At 31.9% G+C, this 21,805-nt stretch overlaps 3 protein-coding genes across 4 annotated transcripts; 1 reads left to right on the top strand and 2 right to left on the bottom strand.

The window, feature by feature from the left end:
• Window positions 1-353: 353 nt before the first annotated feature.
• Bm8794 (Protein kinase domain containing protein) lies at window positions 354-2,652 on the bottom strand (the record flags this gene model as incomplete). Its single annotated transcript, XM_001891914.1, has 9 exons — window positions 354-501; window positions 581-728; window positions 1,098-1,156; window positions 1,384-1,542; window positions 1,638-1,747; window positions 1,892-2,026; window positions 2,225-2,287; window positions 2,402-2,499; window positions 2,622-2,652. The coding sequence occupies 9 exons, from the start codon at window positions 2,650-2,652 to the stop codon at window positions 354-356; spliced, it is 951 nt and encodes a 316-aa protein (XP_001891949.1).
• A 1,204-nt stretch (window positions 2,653-3,856) lies between these two features.
• Window positions 3,857-9,646, bottom strand: Bma-usp-33 (Ubiquitin carboxyl-terminal hydrolase family protein; the record flags this gene model as incomplete). The annotated part of the gene is made up of 17 exons (XM_043075759.1): window positions 3,857-3,997; window positions 4,247-4,395; window positions 4,687-4,925; window positions 5,148-5,332; window positions 5,495-5,697; window positions 5,859-5,991; window positions 6,093-6,192; window positions 6,420-6,604; window positions 6,696-6,797; window positions 6,930-7,057; window positions 7,236-7,353; window positions 7,456-7,617; window positions 7,721-7,834; window positions 7,926-8,164; window positions 8,470-8,578; window positions 8,848-8,967; window positions 9,500-9,646. The coding sequence occupies 17 exons, from the start codon at window positions 9,644-9,646 to the stop codon at window positions 3,857-3,859; spliced, it is 2,574 nt and encodes an 857-aa protein (XP_042931693.1).
• Window positions 9,647-11,000: 1,354 nt separating this feature from the next.
• On the top strand, window positions 11,001-21,343 carry Bma-hcp-6 (uncharacterized protein; the record flags this gene model as incomplete). 2 transcript variants are annotated; one of them, XM_043075757.1, is made up of 38 exons in its annotated part: window positions 11,001-11,086; window positions 11,264-11,358; window positions 11,453-11,594; window positions 11,742-11,850; window positions 11,932-12,079; window positions 12,296-12,385; window positions 12,487-12,608; window positions 12,732-12,947; window positions 13,173-13,316; window positions 13,398-13,494; window positions 13,668-13,735; window positions 13,901-13,955; window positions 14,037-14,091; window positions 14,479-14,647; window positions 14,824-14,919; window positions 15,032-15,124; window positions 15,248-15,427; window positions 15,584-15,669; window positions 15,911-16,058; window positions 16,185-16,351; window positions 16,471-16,665; window positions 16,780-16,934; window positions 17,140-17,204; window positions 17,451-17,753; window positions 17,831-17,943; window positions 18,092-18,227; window positions 18,369-18,440; window positions 18,519-18,627; window positions 18,687-18,778; window positions 18,955-19,089; window positions 19,215-19,319; window positions 19,431-19,570; window positions 19,657-19,753; window positions 19,958-20,297; window positions 20,475-20,575; window positions 20,832-20,984; window positions 21,133-21,190; window positions 21,276-21,343. In XM_043075757.1, 38 exons carry the CDS (start codon window positions 11,001-11,003, stop codon window positions 21,341-21,343), a joined length of 4,803 nt encoding a protein of 1,600 aa, XP_042931691.1. The 2 variants fall into 2 exon arrangements, with proteins under 2 accessions (XP_042931691.1, XP_042931692.1); XM_043075758.1 differs by lacking the exons at window positions 19,215-19,319; window positions 19,431-19,570; window positions 19,657-19,753; ... (3 more) ...; window positions 21,133-21,190; window positions 21,276-21,343 and having other exon boundaries at window positions 18,955-19,191.
• Window positions 21,344-21,805: the final 462 nt, after the last annotated feature.

The raw sequence follows: 21,805 nt of genomic DNA, 5'->3' as shown, positions 1-21,805 counted from the left end.
ATTTGTTAAGGAAAAAAAAAAAAAGAAATAAAAATTTCGTTCTTTTTTTTTTTTTTTTTGGACAAAAAAAAAAAATTGAGCAAGAAATGATAAGTTTCATATGTTAAATAACATTTAAAAATTAATAAGAGATATTTTATACAAATTTTTCTGCTAATTTCAAATGACTTTTGATTGATTGGAGTATTAAAAAAATAAGTACGAGGAATTTTAAATCTTTCATCATTCTTTACCAGCTAACAAACATAATTTTAATGTTGTACCGCTTATTACAGTATTTACATTCTACGATTAATTATAAATTTTATTCACATTTTCCACTGCAAATGTCTAAAACGAGTTAGGTGAAATGTTTATAAAGTTGTAATTCCTGTTCCTTTGATGTTTTTTGATGGTTCGAGATACTTCTCCCAATCATATGGATATTCTGACATATCGTTATTGCGTAATGCGTCACGCAATAAGTTTGTTATTTTATTGTATTCTGGTTTTGAATAATATCTAAAAATAAATAATAACTATTGCATAGAATATATATATATATGATTTATTATCTTTCTGTGAAAAAATAAAATATAACCTAGTGGAATCGATAAGTCGCATAATTGTGATGTATTCTCTTGGACAACCACCAAACAATTCTTTAATGTATTCATCTTTACGACAGAGTTGTTTACATCGGCCCACTTCGTCCTTGTCTTGCATATTTTTCCACGGTAAATAACCAACTGTTATTTCCACCGTAAAATTAATCATAATATTAGTGCGAAGTACAGCAATTGAAATAATAAATATCATAATCAATTATTAGATTAACTAGGAAAAAAAAAAGAATTCGATTTTGTGATTGCTTTTGAACGAATTGAACTATACTATTTGATTTTTTTTTTCTGGTAAAGATAATACTGAAAATGTTTTCATATGAGGAAAAGAGTATCCATAGCAGTAGGTAACTGTGTCATTTTCATTCGTGAATATTGGCTTTGTAGGTGTGATTTCGAAATATTTGATTTTAATTATCATTTTAAATTATTTAAAATTTTTGTTATTTTAGGAAAGAGAAAAAAAGAGACTACAAACTTGCTGATACAACCAACTTTCTAGATCATCTTTTCTACACTGCTCGCGTGATATATGACTGCTTATTGATGCATATCTGTAAAAAAATAAAATCTAAATTTAATTGGATCTAAATTTAAGTAAACTCAAATTAACTGCAACTATTTGAATAAATTTAAAGAGTGCCAGTTATTGCGATTAACTTAGCTACATGCTAAATTTTTTAATAAATCAATCATAAAAATAATCATTCGAATTTTGTCAATTTTCAAAAGTTAAAATCAACGTCTTGATAAAATTTGGGGAATTATCTTATTATGGTACCTGAGAGTACCACGGAAACCAGCAGATCTTCGTGGATTACGTACGGATGATTGACTGTTAAGATATTTACGACACATGCCAAAATCGAGTAAATAAATTTTACGTAAATTTTTACGACCAATTGCAAAATTAGCTGGTTTGATATCACGGTGCAAATATCTTAATGCACAATAACTTTATCTAAGTGCATCTTGCACTAATCATTTTATTTTTAAAATTTAGACATTTTTTCTATGATAGTAATAATAATTTACCCAATGTTGTGAAGTTCTTCAATTGCTTCCAAGCATTTCATACCTACAGAAAGTGCGCAACCCATAGAAAATTTTTGTATTTTTTGTGTTGGATCATGTTTTCTCAGATCCTATAATTTTATTTTTAAAAATAACTCGAATTTATATTATTGTTTTTTTTTTTTTTTTTTTCTTCTCACTTTTGTTAAAATCTTCTTACTATTATATATTTAGCCAATTTTTCTTTTTTTTTTAAAAAATGAAAATTTATTTACTGTGAGAGACAGTCCAACTAGTGTCATCACCAAATATTTGTTTTCGCCAACTAAACCGCTATCCAAAATGTCACAGAAATGTGTCGCTTTTGCTCTCTTTAATTCTTTCAAAACATAGTATTCTGCTTTCAGCACCTGTATACCAATGTGGTTCATAATTTCCTATTAAGAATGGTGGTCGAGAATTTAGCAATTGTATGTATAGCTATATTTATTGTTTACATTTAACTTTTTTTTCTTTTTTGTCAACAATGCTAGTTACCGAATTGCTTTGAAAAATATCATTGTTTTAGTAAAAATTAATTTAAACTGTTCGACGCGATACACATTTACTTTAGCAGTCGCTTTGACACTTTCAGTCTTCATGGCGCATTCGTTTCCTTTACTATCTTTTACCTGTAATTTTTTAATTAATTACTGTCCAGATACTTACAGGTGATATTACTAATTAAGATAGATTAAAGATTTCTGAGTTAGTTGTTATCAATGATATCAATTAATATAATTTACCAAGTAAACAGCTCCAAATCCACCTTCGCCAATTTTGTCCAAAACAGTCCAGTCACCAAGTACATCTCCGGGATGTAAATAAACTATTTTCATTGCATCTAAATGCCTTTTAAATTTAGTTAATTAGATATTGAAATTGTATTTCTTCTCAGCGATTTAATTAACAATTTTGGTAATCGGTCATAGAAATATGTGATATTAGGAGAGAATTTAGTTATACCTTCTTCTGGATTAGGATTAATCTCGACCATTGTGCACTCCTAGAGTGTACCAATGATTGGTCACTTCATAGAATTACAAATATATAAAATAATTTTTATTAAGAATATCAGGAAATTTATAGCATTAAAGATTGATGAATTTTTATAAACTAATAAACTTTCTCATTTGCATATAATACTCCTTCATCCATTCCAGTTTGCAGTTTGAGCTTCAACATAATGAGCTTCAAAACATAGTGCAATTTCAAACAGACATCTATTTCTTCATCCAACGTAATTTTTCAGCAGATATTAACCATACTTAATATAAAGAAACGTATCGCAGTTGAAAAACGTAAATTGCATCAATATTCAATAGCTTTTTAAGAATTTAAGCTAGTAGCACTATAAGTGTGCACGCACTGCTACCATCACTTATCACTAAATCATATTACTTAAGAATAAACTGAAGCTGGTCAGAACTCAACCTTAACACTAGGTTGCCTACTCAGTTGTTCATTTGTTCTATTGCCACACAAAAGGATGACTTCATTGATTTTGTAAGGAAAACGCCTGCCAATTCTTTTATCGTTTGAATGAATAAATGAAATTACAAATAAGGTAGAGAAATGAAAATTCATAAATAATTGCTATCACATAATCTTGCACTTTGTATTTGCTAATAAGTAAAATGTCAACTTTCTGAACTGCTAACAAGAAGCCGCACTTTTTTCTGCCCGAAAAGGCGGGAATTGAAAATACCATAATAGATTAAATTACTTGGTAAATCTGTACTAATTTATATCCAGAAAGTTACTATAATGTTAGCAATTATCTCAGAATCATTTTTGACTTACAGTATGGTATGTCTTAGGAAACATCTGACTATTGAAAAAGTTTGTTTTTTTTCCTTATGAAACATAAAATTAAAAAACGTATAAATAGACAGAGAAACTGACCCTTACCGACTATGATGAAGAAAAATATGACAACTTAAGAAGTACGGAAAAGGGATGAGAAGGAACTAGTATCTTCTTCATAAAGCAGAAAATTTTTTTTAAACAAATTCTCAATGATCTCAATAGGCCTAATCACTACTGTAATATGACATTGAATATTTTAGAAGTGAATTTCAAGAAAGCACAAATGCACAAATTACAAACATTTTCAGAAAATTAGTCTTTTTTCCAAAGAAATAATGCCATTCGCAAAGTGATGTAGGATTAATGTTACTCGTTTCAGTTATTTCAATAAGTCATGAATGTGACGACAACGGTATACCATCTGCATTTCTTCTTTTCAAACTTTCCAAAGTTTCCACAATCTTTTCGTTTACTTTTGCAATCAATTTTTGCAGACTTTCCAAAGATGGATGATCCTCCGGAATGCATAGCAACTAAAACGCAAAGGAAAACTTAAATATGAAACATAAAACAGCGCAAACTGCCTCAAGCATTTACAGCTTTGTAAATTTTAACTAATTTCATATATAACATTTGGAAATTAAAGTTCGACAAGATTCATATGATCAGTGGTGGTGTCGTACACGGAGCATAATAGGTTCGTTCAGTGAGGAAGGTAACATTAAAAAAAAAATAACTCCACTAATAAACTCCAATCAATGGAAAATGAAAAGTAAGTTTACTTCAGGTCCACCGCCGTATATTGATTGGAGAAATAACCAAGCTTCACGAGGTAACTCCACATACTGTGAAGGCCGTAAATGCAGTTTTGCATCACACGTATTACTACTACGAACCAGTATGATATTATTATCAATGGATCCCGGTGGCTCTGAAAAACATTTCTGAAACTACAGAAACTCTGACTGGAAACAAAAAATAACAGTAATGCATTCAAAAATGATAGCAATTCTACTACATTTCTAAAAATATAATAAACGGTTTAGAGAGATTTCAGTGTACAAAACCAATTCACAAAATGGATTTCAATCAGTCTTGTAGCAGATGCAAGCAAGTACAGCCAGTGCCAGTATTATGTGATTATTTTCATTTATTTTTACACTTGTAAAAACTTTGTTTCGAGATGGAATTTGAAATGCAATGCTGGAAAACTTAAAATTACCAAATTCATTTTCTTCAACAAATGCCTTCCATTTGTCAATCCAAGCTTTCGCGATAACATTCGGTGGCATGTAATAACCATAAGTAAGAGCTGGTATATTATTTTTCAATCGCTTCAACTGTCCCTCCAATGTTAAGAATGCCCTTAGCTCAATTTCCCGTTTACGTTTCATTACTTGAAATTCATTTTGGCAGGTCAAACAATAGTGCAACTCGGAACTTGAAGGTCCACCACCAAATCTGAATTTCAAATGCCATAATGCACAAGTTAGCATCAACAGCGACTAAATGGTACAACCAAAACTTTCTGATCAGAGATGAAACTATGACGCAGACTCACAGATTCCCATATGTTTTGCGCTGTAAATATTAACAATAAAGAGCAAAATGTTACTTAAATACTTAATTCATTTAAATAGTTCACATCACTGATAGAACTTTACACAGTGCTTTTAAACTTACTTTTCATAAAGAAAATCCCACAGTGAACTGCTTATGGTTGCATAATAATCAGTGAGACTTGCTGCTCTACGTGGGAGGATTTGCGAGTGTTGACAAAGGAAATCATAATTTGTAATGGGTCCAGGATTTGAAAACGTTGAGAAACGATGCAACCATTCTCGAGAAATGTAGCGATGTAATGAGACCTTCACATGAAAAGTAGTGTTTGGTTGTTTTTAAGTTTAATTTAAAAGTTGATTAAACAATTTCACTATTTAATCTAATGTATTTTTTGTAATAATCTTAAGTTCGATTAGCTTTAATCATGCCCACCAATTATCTAGTGTATAAAATAGTAGAAGACCAACCTTTATTTTATCATTTTCCTCAAGCATCTGTCTCACATGAATTCGAATGTCGTCCATACTCTGAGATGACTGTCGTTGATAAAATAGTACATAAGCTTCTTTACTCAAGATATCACCGATTTCCAATCGAGTTACCACATTGTCATCAAATTCGTACCAATTATCATCCACTTCATTCTTGCAATAAGCAATATAATGCCCGCCTTTAAATAAAATAAACTTTATTCATTAAACTCCACAATCGAAAGAGTTCGGCTCCTACAAATGTCAATCAGATTGGGTGAACTCAACGAAAAAGGCAGATTATATCAATAATATTAATAAAAGAACACTTCTTAAAGCAATTATTTCATCCATGACTTACTCTCGGCATTTGCACCATAATGTGTGATGAATGCAACTAAATCATAGAGCACTGGTTCTTTGCTTTTTTCGAAATTGGCAATAAATGGTGTTAAATCCAGATCATGTACTGGAAATGTTACCTTACTTCGTACCTATAAAATCCCTTTTTTGAATCCTAAAAAATTACGTCACAAAGAATTTCTGTAAATTAAAAAATTTTTTAAAAAAAAAAAAAAAAAACAAAAAAACAAACTTTAACTGAATCCGATAGATCGTGCCGAAACCGTTTTAAATGTATGCATAAAATTTCTGGCGGATCGATGATTTTGCAAATTTTGACACCGTTCCGCAATCTGAAAACGTAATGGACAACTTTAAACGAGATAGTAATTCAGTTACGGAAATCTCTCTTCAACATTATCAAACACCTGAAGCTACTGTTTAATTATAAAATATAGTTTCTATCCTCTTGATTACCCAACCATTTGCTGAATATGGTCATGCATAAACATAATAAAAAGGTCCTATGACCAAAGCTAAAATAATATTTCACAAAATTAATTCGCCAAAAAATTTATACTTGGAACATTTCTCGCAAGAATACATATTTTCTCCACAAAGATCATCAGGCAAAAAGAACGCTGCAAGTGCATCATTTAGAGAAACTAAATCCCCAAATAGATAATGATATATTGAACGAAACAAGCTTCCTCCAAGCCACCATGGCCACTGCCAAGAAACGTTCTCATTGTTATCAACTTCTTCCTGTAAATTATGTATAGCAGAAAAAAAAAAGGTAGAATAGCACTGAATCTGATATATTCGCAAAGTATAATGTACTTCCACGAAGACTTACTTGCTCATTCCTGTCTGCTTTCCTGTTCTCACTGTTTAGATTCATTGAATATGACGCAATATGATCAAGCTGTTCTCTTGTTGGAATGCTCAACGATAAATCCTTCAACGATTGTAGCGAAATAATGTTTTGTAGCGAATAATGATATAAGTGATCAGGAAATTTTTTAAAAACCAAGGTCTATTTAAGTTTACAAAAATCCCTGATTCTAAACCATGCAAAAATTAAGTTAACCTGGAATGTTTCACAAGTTTCTGAAAGATGATGGCATGTAAGACATTTCACAACACTACTTAAACGCCCATCAAAGACTTCCGTTACCAAACTTCGATAATAAATAGGTGATTTAGATTGTCTGCTTCCTGGAAGATAAATAAATTTCTATAAAGACTTATGCAAGTAAAGACAATTAAAAAAGTTTGCCAATTCAAGATATTCAATGTTGCAAAGACAAATCACATTATTTCCACGCATGCAATACAACAGCAAAGTTTTTGCATATGCCGGAATTATTACAATATAAAGAACAAAATTTATTACGTGGACCCGTTACTGCTGACTCCTGCTGATTTACGGAATGGTCTGAAGTATGTGTTAGTCGATTGTTAGTTATAGGCTCGGAATGCTTATTTGCTGCTTTCGAAGCTGTAGGCACCTCCTGTAATAACCAATATTTTAAACATATTTCCTTTTCCGAAAAAACTCAAACAGACGAAAAATACAAATGCTACACTAATATTTTCTTCTCAAGTTCACTCACTCCATCAGAGCTCCAACCACTATCAGCAGTTTCATATCTTTCATCGTCATCAGACGCGCTGCTACTAGAACGCGATGGAACATATCTGCTCCCTATGAAACCAGAGATGCTTTCTTCCTCCGTTTGTATATTGCAGCTACGTGTAATATTCCGATACTCCCACTACAAAGGAATTATTGTTAATAAGGAAAAACAAAAAAAAACTAGGTATATATGAAAGTAGAAATTAGAAAAAAAAAGATTGGAAAAAAAAGTTTTAACTTACAGCAAAAACAGGCTGGCGTAATTCGCGATGTAATATATCTAGAAGGCACCTGATGAATTCCTGAGCATCCTGTTGCGCTGGGCCACGAAATTGTGGGTACTGATTGCGAATTTGCTAAAAAAAGATTATATGAAATCAATATTTTCCTTAAAAGTTAATTCTTCAAATTAATCACAAAAATGATTCATCTGAAAGTAGAACATACGGCAAGAAAAAGTTGTGGATTAATGCAGCGATTCCGTTCTTCAGACCAAAGTGCCTGCAGTAGACACCGAAATGAACTCGAAATAGGCGGTTCAGCATTATTATCTAACACTTTTGAAGCAAAAGAAGCAATGGAATCAAGTGAACGGAAGAAGTCGGAAAAAGGAGGACAATTTGAGAGTGCCTGAATGGCTGCATTCATATAGCACGTGTTCCCCAAATTTGTTAGTCCTGTCAAACCTGAAAGTTTTCCAAAAAATATACAGGCATTGATGTTATTGCAGCGGTATCAATTTCTTACACATATATGTTCGCCTAAAATCTAATTTTCTAACTTTTTTTTTTTTTTTTTTTTTAAAAAAATTCCATTACTCTTTCAACTTGCGATCAAAAATTCCGATGAAGTTTGCATGGTTTACTGGAAATAAGCGAACTACAGTTTTCACCTTAAAATATCTTAAAATATCTGAGAGTCTTATCTAAGTTGCACAAATATAGAGTTGTGATCATTACATTACATGAGTATAGACAATGCAATAGCAAACCACGAGGATAAATTTGACTTTCGCTCATTCCAATATCTACCACAGATGGCTGCCAAACATCGTTGTGAGAATTGAATCCACGTCCAGTTGCTGCGTTCATTGGCCGAAACTGTTAGAATCAAAAACTATATTTTGGAAAATTAGTGAAATAAAGCAGAAGCTTTAATTATACTGCAGACAGTGATGATAGAAAAATGACTAGGATACTTAGGTATTAATGACTACCATGTTATTAAAAATAAAGTTGTAACAAATGTAACCAATATTTCATTGCGCACAGCTAACCTTTACAGATTACACCAGTTCCTAATTCATCAAAATGACAACAGCTCAAAATTTTCAATTTGAATAGTCTTTTGAATAAAACAAAAACAGTACTCGAATATGAGTTCTTTTTTTACTAGAACTTTGACTGGTGATAAAAGGCATTTCAGAAATAATTCGTTCATTGCTAATGCCGATAAGTATATCTTCAGCTTCATTCTCAATTCTTGAATCCTGAAATTTCGTTGCTAAGTGTAACAAAAATAAACTGAAATACTAAGAAACTAGATATCGTTTTTTGAAATGATCACTATTTTACACTAACGTTTTATTTATTGCTGTAATCGTAGATTCATGTAGTTATTTAGGCTAGAAATTTCTAGGAATAAAATGGAGTCTATGACCAAATGATTCGAAATTGAACTAAATGATATAAAACAGTTGCTCTGCAAAAGTTGCTGAGCAGGTGATAATATTAAGGTGGAAAATTTGATAATCTCTGCAATTAGTGTCTGACCAGACATGTTATATTCGAAAGAAAAAATGTCCAAAGAAAAAGCCAAATAATTTATTCTAGATAGATGAGCTTTCCTACATGATAAAATTGACTGATTAATGCAAAAAAATTGGGACACATTCCAGCTAAGCAGTTAAAGGTGAGCAATCCTAAAGCAAATTTTTTCTTGTTCACTGTCACCGTTGAATCGATAAACCTTCTTAGCTTAAATGTTTGACAGACTCGGCAAATGAAACTAATGAAGCTTACCATATTCTGTTGTGACTTTGAAATTACATAATTTGGGACATCTGCTCCGTCAGATTCGAGACTCGAAGGAGTCACTCTTGGAATACTTTGTACTCTTTTCCTTGTTTCATATTTTTTCGCACTTTTGTTCAACCTTTTCTTCACCATTACGTCTAATAAAAGCCACAATGCTTCATGTCACATAGGGGAACAAAATATTCATAACAATTGCTACCTTTAAAAACTAACAATTTAATATCGATTCTTTTTTGAAAAAAAATCAGTACAGCAGCAGTGAGTGCAACACTATATAGTTTCTAATACTAAGCGTCGTTTGATCTATAGCAATCTCATCTGCAAACTAGCACATTATGTATATGCATAAATATTTTATATATATATATATATTGCTGCAAAACTAATTATTGAAAAAAAAAAAAAGAAAATTCGACAATTTGTAAAATTAGATATCACAAAATAAACTTCAATAAGAAAAATTTAAATTGCACAAATTAGAAATGAATGTAAAATGTAAGTTAACTTCCGACGTTTAGTACTAATTTATATCGTAAAGAAAGTCAGTATATGATAGAAAGAAAATAATACGTCAAATTTACCTTAGATATGTCTAAATATATCTGTACTGCTACTATCTTTTAACTTTAACTTTCACACCATAAAAGAGCCTTTTTGATTATAAATAAGCACTCACTCTTCAATTCCTTTTGTTTGCAACACACAAACTTAGGCTTAAGTGTTAATTGTGTCATTTTCAACCCAGTATTTAGCTGCAATAGTCAACATGTCCAAGTGTGCCAATTCTGGCGCGCACATTTGAATCTTTGGCCAGATGAATGTTTGCTGGCTCTTGGCAGGCTCTATTATTTGGCTAATTTCGAGAAGCTGATTTCTTGTTTGTCGAGAATTATTGGTATATTAGCTATAAATTAACGATTCTATAATTAAATTTTTCATTGCTTAAATTTACTAACATTTAATTGCTATCATTAAGGGAAAATGAAGATTTTATTCGGAAGCATAGGGAAAGCGAAGTTTATGTGCGCATTTTAAAATGAACAATCCTTCTCTATTATATGTATAATCAGTGCAAAGAGTTTTTTCTCTTCTTTTCTTTTGCTAACTTTTTCTCAATTATTTTAGTACTGGCTGGGAAATCGGAACTGGTTAGAATTGAAAGATATGAGAAGCAATCGATAGTTTTTATCTTATGTGCTGAAACAGAATTAGGATTATGCAAGTCGAGAATTATTGATATATTAGCTATAAATTAACGAATAGTACTTTTTGTGACAGTAAAATATTACTAAAGAGAAATAATATGAAAAGATTACTGAAGCATTCTTTTTTCGTCTTTTTTCACGATTTCTCTGTTTTCCCATCCAATTCATTTCACTGTGTTTTCGATATTTTGTCATATATTTCACTCGCTCTTAAAACAGTTTACTCACTTCAGTGCTGACAACTTAAAATTTCCAAATTTCTTCGTGACGACTTCATTTGAATGGAAGAAAAATACAAATTGTTTGAAGCACTTGATGATGTGAGCAGCATCTTCTCAGAGGTGAATGATGAGTGGACTGCTGCATGGTAAGCGTCTTTTCGGCACAAATTTATTAGGGGTTGTGATCAGTCGCTGAAGTATGCCATGCTGATGAAAACATGAAATATGCCATGTTTATAGCTATTGATTTTCATCGGGAATTGTATTTTACATTTATCCAGAAATCTAAAACTGTATAAATAGCATAATATTCACTTCCTTAGCTTCGAAGATAATTTTTCGGACTTCGCCAGCTTCGCACATTCGATACAATTTTCAGTCCTTCAAGCCTTCGACTACCTACAACGCCTTTCGGAATGTGAGTAATTAAATGAGTTCGGATGGTGAAAGGATACTTTCTAAAATGAATTGACAAACTTGATACAGTTTCTATTGTAGTTTGATTTTTTTAGTATGTTTCCGGCTAATGTTGTATGCTGAGAAAACAAATTCGTCAACCGAAATATGGCATGAAATAGCTAGAAAAAATTTTGATGCAAAGAAATTATGCATTTTTGCGTGGTATCTGATTGAACGGGGACTCCAGCCTGATGTGTAAGCATTTATTTGCAATAATTACGTGTAAGTTTTTCTTGGTATAATGGGACAGAAACAGATAAATACAGATAAGATAAACTAATAGTGGTTTGTTATAATTAAATCAAATTTTCTTATTGGATAGAACAAATCAATTTGTTTCAGTGCCTGTGAAGATCGAAAAGTGGGGCTAATTGGTTCACGAATTTATATTTCACTATGCTGTTTAAGTGGAGCGCAGGCTTTCAATATCTTCAATGATTATCTCTTCCAGGTGATTTTTTAAGTTTTTTCTATTGAACTGACTTTAAATTTCTTACATGCAAAGGAAATTTCTAATTTTTTCTGGTTGCAGAGGGCTCTGGATCAATTGCGATTAATTCGTGGATTACTTAGTAGTGGTCATCTTTCGATAACTAATAATCGTGTAGACATAGTTCAGAATACCAAAAGTAAAAATAAGAAACCATTTGCTGTAAATAACTCAAGAGTAAAGCAAACAGGTATCTTTCTTTCATTCCAAATAAAATAATATAGTTTTTTCAAATATGTAATCTTTTTCGTCATATTTCATGTAATGGTGCAATGGACATTAAAAACAATAAATGGATCTGATGCAAATAATGTGATCTATTTCAAGCCTAGCATGTTTTATATATTCTACTTGCCAGGCTTGTTAGTAAATTCCAAACTGTTGCAATAGTGTCTTTTTTTTGCAGTTTTTGAACAGCTTACTTTGGAAGACGGAACAGAATTAAGATATATGCTTTGTGATGTTTTGGATTCATTATTTGTCTTTTTAAATAGAGGTTAGCGCACATCAGTTGAGATGTTATTTTTTGTTTTATATGTTGACGTTGATAACAGTACTCTATATCTCTACTTATGTAGAAAATTTCCCATATTTCAGACTTACTTTCATCAGCTCAACAGTGTTTAATATCACTGGCAGTTTTTTTGCAACAGCTTATGCAACTTGATTTTTCCGAAAAAACGTCTCTTTTACAGTGTAAGCGGTTGTCAGACTTCCAGGTTTGTGCTCTCGCTCCTCAGAACCGCTAATTTTTTACGCATTGAAGATTTCGAAATTTTTTACAGCTTGAATAGAAATTTGATGATGATGATATTGAAATGTTTGCCAGAAAATATTTTCAGAGATTACGGGGGTTTTCTGACCGATCATTCGCTCTGATGCATCGCTTTCTAGATAATCGGCATGCTGTTTCTGGCGTTGTATACGGAAGAGTTGTTATGCCGCGACTATTATTTTGGACATTTGAAAATACCGTACTTCCCACGAATGCTCATCCACCGAAACTGATGACCACTTATAAGGAAGCGATGCTAAATTTTATCAGATTAAGAATAGAAGTGAGGAAATAATTAAGCATTATGCACTTCAATTTTATTGTTTGCAAAAGTTTTTAATAATTTTATCATTTTGTTTAATGTTGAATCAAAAACTGTTTTAACTAAAACTGTTATACTCACATTAACCTCCCTTTAAAAATAACCTCTCAAAACATAATCAACTACCAACTATTTTGAAGATATTCAATTATTTTAAGTAAGGACTTGTTGAAATTGAAGTTTCAGAAAAATTCTGAAGAGGAGATATTCACTATTTTATTGGTGCTTCAAAATGTATGTTTTCGTTGTCCAGATCGCAGTGATTATCGTGCAAAAGTGGCAAGTTCCGTTATTGAAGTCCTTGCCTATCTGCCTCCCAAACATATTCGAGTAAATCTTACCAATATTAAAGAATGATTTATGAATTCATTCTTATACTCCGTAAAATAACTTGCTTATTTGTATCTCTAGGATTTTGCCAACTTCCTGTTGCTGATTGGCGCCAATTCCAAAGTTGCAGTACGTGGTTTTGTTATTGAAATTGCAGTACCGTTTGTGAAACAATGTGGTAAATTGTTTTCTCATCCTTAATTCTGCTAAAAAAAAAAGTGAAAATTGTTTTGGAGCATACATATTACAAAATATATTATATATATACTTTTTTTTTTTTTTCTAACGAAGCAATACAATAAGAATTGCATTTGTAAAGATAAGGTATCTAATTTAAGACATGGTTTCAGGTCATATCCTTGAAGTTAGTTGCAAGAAAGAAAATAGAACTTATGATTGCGAACAAATGCATGAAGAGGTGATTTTTGATTCTTCAATTTTTTTATCTTTGTCTCGTTTCGTTTTCTTTTTGTTGATTTTCCTGTTTAATTTATTCTGTTAAACATGGTCTGGTCTTTTTTAAACATATATTCGAATCGAATTACATTTTTTGTCGGATAATAAGTCCCAAAATTTATTCTTAGGACATGTCCAGTGGCAAAGAAATATCGATGGAGGTAGATGGAGCTGAAGAAGATGGTACCATTAAACTCTTCTCTCTTTTGCGACAAATGTAACTTGTATTAGAAATATTTTGGTAATGTTCTTTGCATATTTCAGATGATTGTAATAGACAAAAGGTCCGAAAGAAAGAAAAAGGAAAGAAAGCAATAAGGTTTGTATTTTTTTAAAGCATCTTAAGCAGATAAAAAGATCAGTTGCCGTGTTTGTTAAATAAATTGAGAAATATTTCTCTTAATAGTAATTTTAAAATTACGCTGCATTTCAGATACGATTATATAATCTTTAAAAATGTTTCATAATTACCGTTCTATTTTTACCATGTTTTGATTTGTTTATTACTGAGTTTATGTAGAACTTCAAGGTTCAGGAACATGTTCTGCTATGTTGTGCTGTTACTACTTCCATATTATGACTAGATATTAAAAGGAAATGAATTCAGCTTCTGGAGACATTTTAGTAACATCGAGATTGCATGTGAATGTCACTGGTCTTGTTGATAAAACATTGGATGAAGATGACTTTAGTGAATTATTTATAGCAACAATCTGGTAAGGAAAATCGGTCTTTATAATGCTATTTTGGTTTTTGTACTAAGAAGCTGTAATGATAAATCCCCAATGGTACGAACTCGAGCTTTGATGCAGATTGCAATATTGCTTCATGATGAAAATATACGCAGCAGGCTTTTGAATTTATCAAAGACACCGGTAAGCTTAATGCGAAACCGCACATTATGTTTTTCCACTTCTCTACTTTACTGAATTATTCGTTAGCGTTCTGTTTATTAATGAATTAATCTTTTTAACGAAGATATTCATTTAATGATGTAGTGATACTACCGCGTTCTGCTGCGGAAATCTTCAAAGGCCAAATCATTTTATAGATGTATGTTTATTGCTGTGAAGATGAGGATGCTAAAAAGCAACGAGATGATCCAATACTTCTGAGGACTATTACAACTCGCTCTTTGGATGCAAGGGTACTGCAAGGTTTTTTAATTATACAGTTTCTTTTGGTATTTATTTTTTCTAAAAATTAAGAAGAATGATACGATGCATCAGTTCTTTTCTAAACCAGAAGAATCTTTCCAGGTATCAACCCGCAGAGCAGCAATAATTGCTCTTGAATCACTTTTTTCAACTCTTTCTGAATCACAACAAGCAGAATTTTTAACAGTTTTCCAGGTATCACTATTTTTTTAAAGCTTACAGTGTTATATGAACGAACAATTCAAGCATGGAATAACGATCATATCTCGTACTATTGCATACATTAGTGTAATAAATTGTTGTATATATTGTTTCCAGCAGCACTGTCGAGATCCCTCACTATTGGTAAGGAAACAAGCTGCTGAATCATTGAGCCGTTTACTTTTATCCTTTGGTGCAAATACTAACATGCTTGATAAAGTCTGGCTTACATCAGTTCTGCCTCTAATTAATGATCGTGAGCAATCGGTTGTACAGCTAGCATCCAAATTAGTTTTGGTAAGTTTCAGTTTGCAGGTTCATTTCTTCAATTTGTTAAATCCAAATTTAATGTCGGAATTATGCAAATTTTTACGGGAATATCCGAATTGTCCATGTAATTTTAAGAAATCTTATGCTTACCTTATGTTCTAATTAAATGAAAAAACATTGTAGGAAACACTTATTTTGCCTGCTCTAGAAGACACGACACCTTTTGTTTGGCGTATTTTGGAAGCAGTAGAACAAGAAGTTAATCATAGGTTCTCATTAAATCATTAAATTTCCTTCTTTATTGAATTTCATTTAATAATTTTATTATATTTTTTCGTCTGGATGATGTGTTCGCTCAACTTCATGCCAGTTGAAAGAGTGGAAGAGAAGGAAAGGACTTCATGTAAATTTTATACCAGACCTTCACCACTCTTTCAACTTCTTCAACAAAATTTAAAAATCCTAATTTCTAATTTATCTTAATTTTCTTTCATGCGTTTTTTATTACAGGCGCTTATTATTACGCTCTTTACTTCACCAGGCTAAAGAAGGAGAGTTAACAGAATGCGCCATTGAAAGCTTGTTAAAGAAGTGTGACGACTTAAAGAATGTGAATATTGTTTGGATGTTACTGAATTTTTTAAGCAATGTGTTCAAGGTACTTGTTCAATCTTTCTAACTTCCTCCAATTTCAAATTCTTTATGATCTGGCAAAAATTAGTGTTTGAAATGAATACTTTAGAAGTGGCAACTTTTTTCATATCCACTTTTAAATTTCATTTAGATTGATGGTTCTCAAGCGGTTCGTTTCTGGTATACGCTAAATGGAAGTGATGAAAGTAATGTAGTTGGTTACGTTGCCGAAGTTATTGCGCGCTGTGCTGATCGTATAAGTGAAGCGAGTCGAAACCAGCTTATTGAGAATTTTAGTACAAAGCTAACTGAATTTGGGTACAGCTGATAAAGTTATTTAAAGAATAATTGGTATTCATGTCGCTAATATTTGGAATTTTGCTTGTTTCAATTCAGATTTCAAAAATTAGAAATTTAAAAAAAAATTTTTTTTTTAGTATAAGCGAAGGTCACATCGCTCACGTTTACTACGCATTTGCTCGTTTATGTAATGGTATTGGCGATGACAGCGCAGGTGCTAAACAGATGCTGGAATTTAACCGTAATTTGATGGATAAATCACTTAAAATTTTAAATAACATAATTTTTCATCCGATCAGTGGTTCTGGTGAAGACCTACTTACTCAGGAAAAGTAAGTGAATTGAAGTAAATAGTGAAATTGAAGGTTTTTTTTTTTTTGATTGAGTTAGATCTCAGCTCCATTCTTTTTAATGGTATGATTTCGCCAGCTGAAATTTATTTCCAGTGACAAAACAGCAAAACTTCTTGTACGAATTATAAACTCACTGGGTGAAGCAGTCCAGTATAGCCCGATATTATTGAGCACGAATCCGAAAGTATTTGATATTATGCAATTAATAATGGCTTCTGATGTGATACAGCAACAGCTGACTCAAATAGGTTTGTAAATTGATTTTCTTTTAGACTTGTTAGTAGAAGTAATGCCTTATTGCTTCGAGGAATTGAAGGTTAAATTTGAGATGTCAAGCAATGCAAATCATTTGTTATTTTACCATGTAGTAACTTTATTATGTAGAAAAGCTGAACAATATAGGTTTTATGTAGATCATTATTGAGATTTATATTTTTGACTCCGTATTTTCAGGTACTTTATGTATAGCCGTATCTTCAGTACGCCCATCAACTGCCGCTCATTGTTCTGATATGAAAGTAAACATTCTCTTCATGTTTTTTGTGAGTACGACAGGTCTACAAATAAAATAATTTTGCAGTTAACATATGGTCCACGATGCTCTCATTTAGTGAGATAAGGAAAGGCCGCAGAGAGAAATAGAAAAAATAGAATGAAAAAAGAGGAAAAAATTTAGAAATTCGTAGCATAGTTAAGTTGAACGATTAGTCATACTGTAGCATCGTAATTGTTGTATTTAATTTTTATGGTAACATTTATTTAAGGGGTTTGTAAAGCAACAACCACAACAGACTGATGTTCAACAAGTTCCGGATTGCAATTCTTATGAACACTGTGTTTCTTCGGCTGGCTTTCTTCAAACCTCTAAGTCTTCTAATCAACCTAATAATGATATGGATGGTAATCAGAAAGCATCTGCATCAGAAAATCAAGAATGTAGAACATCGCAACCAACCAGTCATGGATTAGGTCCTACATTTCTGCGCCAACATACTGTTAATATGGAAGTGTTAACTCCAGCTGTAAGAGCACAGGCAGTTCTAGCTATTGGTAAAATGTGTCTTCAGGTAAGTAGAATTGAAATTACTTTTTTCTTGTGACTCTTGTTTATGTACTTTACACTGTGATATTAATAGACTTCCAGGACGAAAAGCTGGCAAAGAAATGCGTCCCAGTGCTGTCACGACAGCTTTTAGTAAACAGCAATCACTTAGTTCGAAGCAATATTGTTAGTGTAATTTGTGATCTTTGCAAAAGGTTTTTTTTTTTTTCTTTTAATTTTATTTATTGTTAGGGCATCATATATTTTATATGCTATCAAATCTAGAAATTTTTAATTTCTCACTTGTTATTTACAAACACACAGCTCCTTTTTCGAATTTCATCCAGCAACCTTATTATTCAGGTACACATTACTAGTTGACCGTCACAGTGCAATTGTAGCTTCTTGTCTGAAAGATCCATCGACGCTGGTGCGAAAACAAACGCTAATGTTATTGACACATCTCATCAAAGAACAGTTTGTACGTTGGGCAGGGCAGGTAATATATAATTATTGAATAAAAATATATTTTTACAGATTGATCTAAAAGATAAAATATATTTGTTGATATTTACTGATTCATATATTTATTGATGGTAGGAAGCAAAAAGTAATTCTCGTATACTACTATTGGTTTCAGATTATGTACAGATTTGTGTCAACAATTTTGGATGAAAATAAGGAGGTTCGCGAATACGCAGAGATGTGTTTGGTAAGTGGATCAAATAAGGGAGGGCTGACCAAATCTTGTATAATTTATACAAATTAAATTATGATACTTCTACTTTAGATTGATGTGCTGCTTGTGCAATTCCCGAACATGTTTGTAAATCATTTTCTGGAATGTGTTTTTTATTTCAATTCAGTCACACACAGTTTATGGTCGGCGACAACTAATGGTAAGATTTTATATGATAAATTCAAATTAATTCAATTTAGTTCATTTTCCCATTTTCAGCCATGGAAGATGATACAGAAAGGCAAGATTTAAAGTGTTCTTTATCAGGATTTCGATTAAAGAATGCACGAATGAGACTTTACCGATTTATGGTTGGTTCGCATGTCTTCAATTTGAAATTCTTGATTTTTTTGAACTGCACTTGGTAGTTTAAGGTCGAGTTAAATAAATTGCAAATGTTGTACAGATATCTTGTTGCTGTTAGCATTGATGATGGTTCCATAATATAAATCGTGCAGAAGCATTTTTCCATCGATGTTCTGTTTAGATAAAAACATTTAATGATGAAAACAAATTTATGATCGGGATGCGTATTGGTCAGGAAGTTTATTCAGCTATAGTAGACGGTGAGCTCAACATTTACGATCGTCGTGTTAAAGCCTTGCTTGAAGATTGCTACGAAGTATTATTTCTTTGTTTTTTTGTTTTTAAGCTATCAGATATAGATCTTTTTCTGCGCTTGATGCATAAGACATCGAATATCTCCCTTTATAGAAAATTTTAATTATTGTCCTATGCTTATAACAGATAATGTGTTGTTCGGAAATAAAATTGTCTATGGCTTTGGGTAAGAGATCACCAGGAGAAGCGGATGGTGATGATGATGATGATGAACCGCCATCAAATGTTCAGGTAGTGCTTTCATAAAATTTTCTCTTACCATTCTACTTTTGTTGTGTTGCTAGGTTGACAAAAAAAAAACTGCACATAAAAGTAATTCAAAGCATTAAAATGAAATTTTAGGAAGCAGCAAAGAAGGTTGTAACACAAGCATTCCGCAAAGGTATCATCGATGCCATTTTGCCTCACGTCATACAACTAAAATATTATCTACAGGAGAAGCGCCTACCTGAATTGGAATTTGGAATCATCAGAGTTCTGAGGTATCATCGAAGTCAATACTTGTTTTCTACTTATAACAGTAAATTTAAGGCCTAACTTTCTTTTTTTTAATAAAATTTGTTTTTAGGGAATTATGTAAAGACCACCGCGAGCAATTAGACGAATTTTTGGCAAGTGACAAGCAATTAAAAGCTGAAATAAAGTTTGATCTCGAAAAACTTGAGGCATTTTTTTTTTTTTTTTGGAATGATCGAAGATTGATAAGTAATTAAGTGAGCCAAAAAAAATCTGTAAGGCATAATGCAGATGTATATGATTTTCATTCCTTTTTTTAGTTTTTGTTGTTAGAGCAAAGCCTAATTAACGATTAAGTTTTGCATCGAAACTCAAGCTGGCTTGATAAAGTTGTATCATATATCATGTTTAAGGAAAAAGAAAAAAGGATGAAGATTTTGAACAACAATGATATAGTGGCTGAAGTACCTTTTTTGCCAAATAGAAAGGTTTCATTTGCTGCTGATCGCATGGTGTCTTCATCAGGTCAAAATTCTGAAATTCGGAAGCAAAAATGTAAAGTGGAAACGATTACACATACCGAAGTGCAAAAAAGTGGACAAGATAACGATGGTAGTTTTAATTGTCCTTTGTCATTTGCTGCTGATGGCATGGTACCTTCACCAGGTCAAAATTCTAAAATTCGGAAGCAAGAATGTAACGTGGAAACGATTACACATACCGAAGTGCAAGGAAGTGAACAAAATAACAGTGGTAGTTTTAATTGTCCTTTGTTTTTTTGGTTCTTCATCAGTTTTTGCATATTATTTTCGAAAACTAAACTTAGTATGTAATTTTTTCATGTCTATTATATTTCAATTACACATTGATCGAATTGTATTCATTTAATAATTGAGAAAAAATGTATCATTTCATAGCAGCCACATTTAGGTGACGCCCCAATAGTTGATTCTATTGATAAAAGATACCGAGAGTTGACGGAAGGACAAACGAAAAGTAATGATGACGAGGAGAAGAATGCCGAGAGTGTTGTAAGTTTCATTTCGCTTATAATTAATTTTAGTGGTAAGTAAATTACGTGTAGGAGAATTTGGGTATGAGTAATCAATTTGGCCTATTGGCTTATTTAAAGCTTTTGGAACACATTTCTTACGTCTCATAAACTTTTTGGGAGTTCAAAGAATTCCATAATGTGCATTTATATCTTGATTTTTTAAACTTCTATAACCATAATTTTTTCCCATATTTTACGACATAATTTTTCTGCATATTTCGATTCTTTTTTAGCAACCTTCAACAAGTGTAAAGGAATATTTTATCCCAACTGAAATTGCTATGAAGATCAAGAAACGAAGTCAAAAAATAAAATTTGAACAAGCAGATGAAGAAAGCGAGTTACCCGTACGAGCGATTTCAACGCCAGAACATAACGTCGGCGAGGTTTTTTTTTGTTTTTTGATGATTTATTTTTTGATGAATATTAGTCTTATTGGTGTTGTGCTAATAGACGTATACTAATACATCTATGATTGTCACTAATCATAAACTTTAAGTCATATTAAAATTTTATAGCCGCGCTGCATTTCAGCTAACTTTTGGTCTGGGCGATGATATGTCAGCAATTGAAAGTACACCAACAAGAAAAAGTTAGCTTACAATTATCCAGATCCAGATTTTGTATTTTGCATATTTCTTTCTTTCTATGAATAATAGAAATATATGTATTTCAAGGGTCAAAACGACAACTTCGACAACCCTGTGTGCCACCAATTGAAGAAGCTGATAACGAAAATGAATGATTTCTTTTCTAAATTATGTAATGAAGACCAATAACCCTTCAACAGTAAGTTTAGATCATTTGACCATTCGCGTATCACTACCATATATTTCATGCTGATCTCAGGTTGATGTTTTCTGTTGTCTCTTAGTGCAGTTTTCATAAAGCAATGTTTGGCTCATTTCTTTTCCTGTCGAAGTTGTCTAGCATAATCTTTATAAAGAGAAATCATGTTCAGTTTGAAGTGTGGAATCTACTTAAGTGTTATCTGAATGTGTGTACGCATTCAGATAATTGAGATATACAGTTAGACCATACTGGTAGTTCCAATTTAGAAAATACGCGTTGTTGCGCTGAATCGTCATCGATATCGTTATCATCTGCGATGTATTTTGCTCATAATTAAACTACTAGAATTAGCAAAGTGCAATGTGTGCTGTTAGAAATGTGAGGGAAAGTCATACATCATTTCTGCCTTCTTTTT

Source organism: Brugia malayi, assembly GCF_000002995.4.
Source record: "Brugia malayi strain FR3 genome assembly, contig: Bm_v4_ChrX_scaffold_001, whole genome shotgun sequence".
Taxonomy (NCBI): Eukaryota; Metazoa; Nematoda; class Chromadorea; order Rhabditida; family Onchocercidae; genus Brugia; species Brugia malayi.
Note: the sequence above shows the minus strand (reverse complement) of the source record. Positions and strands in the feature narration are given on the sequence as shown.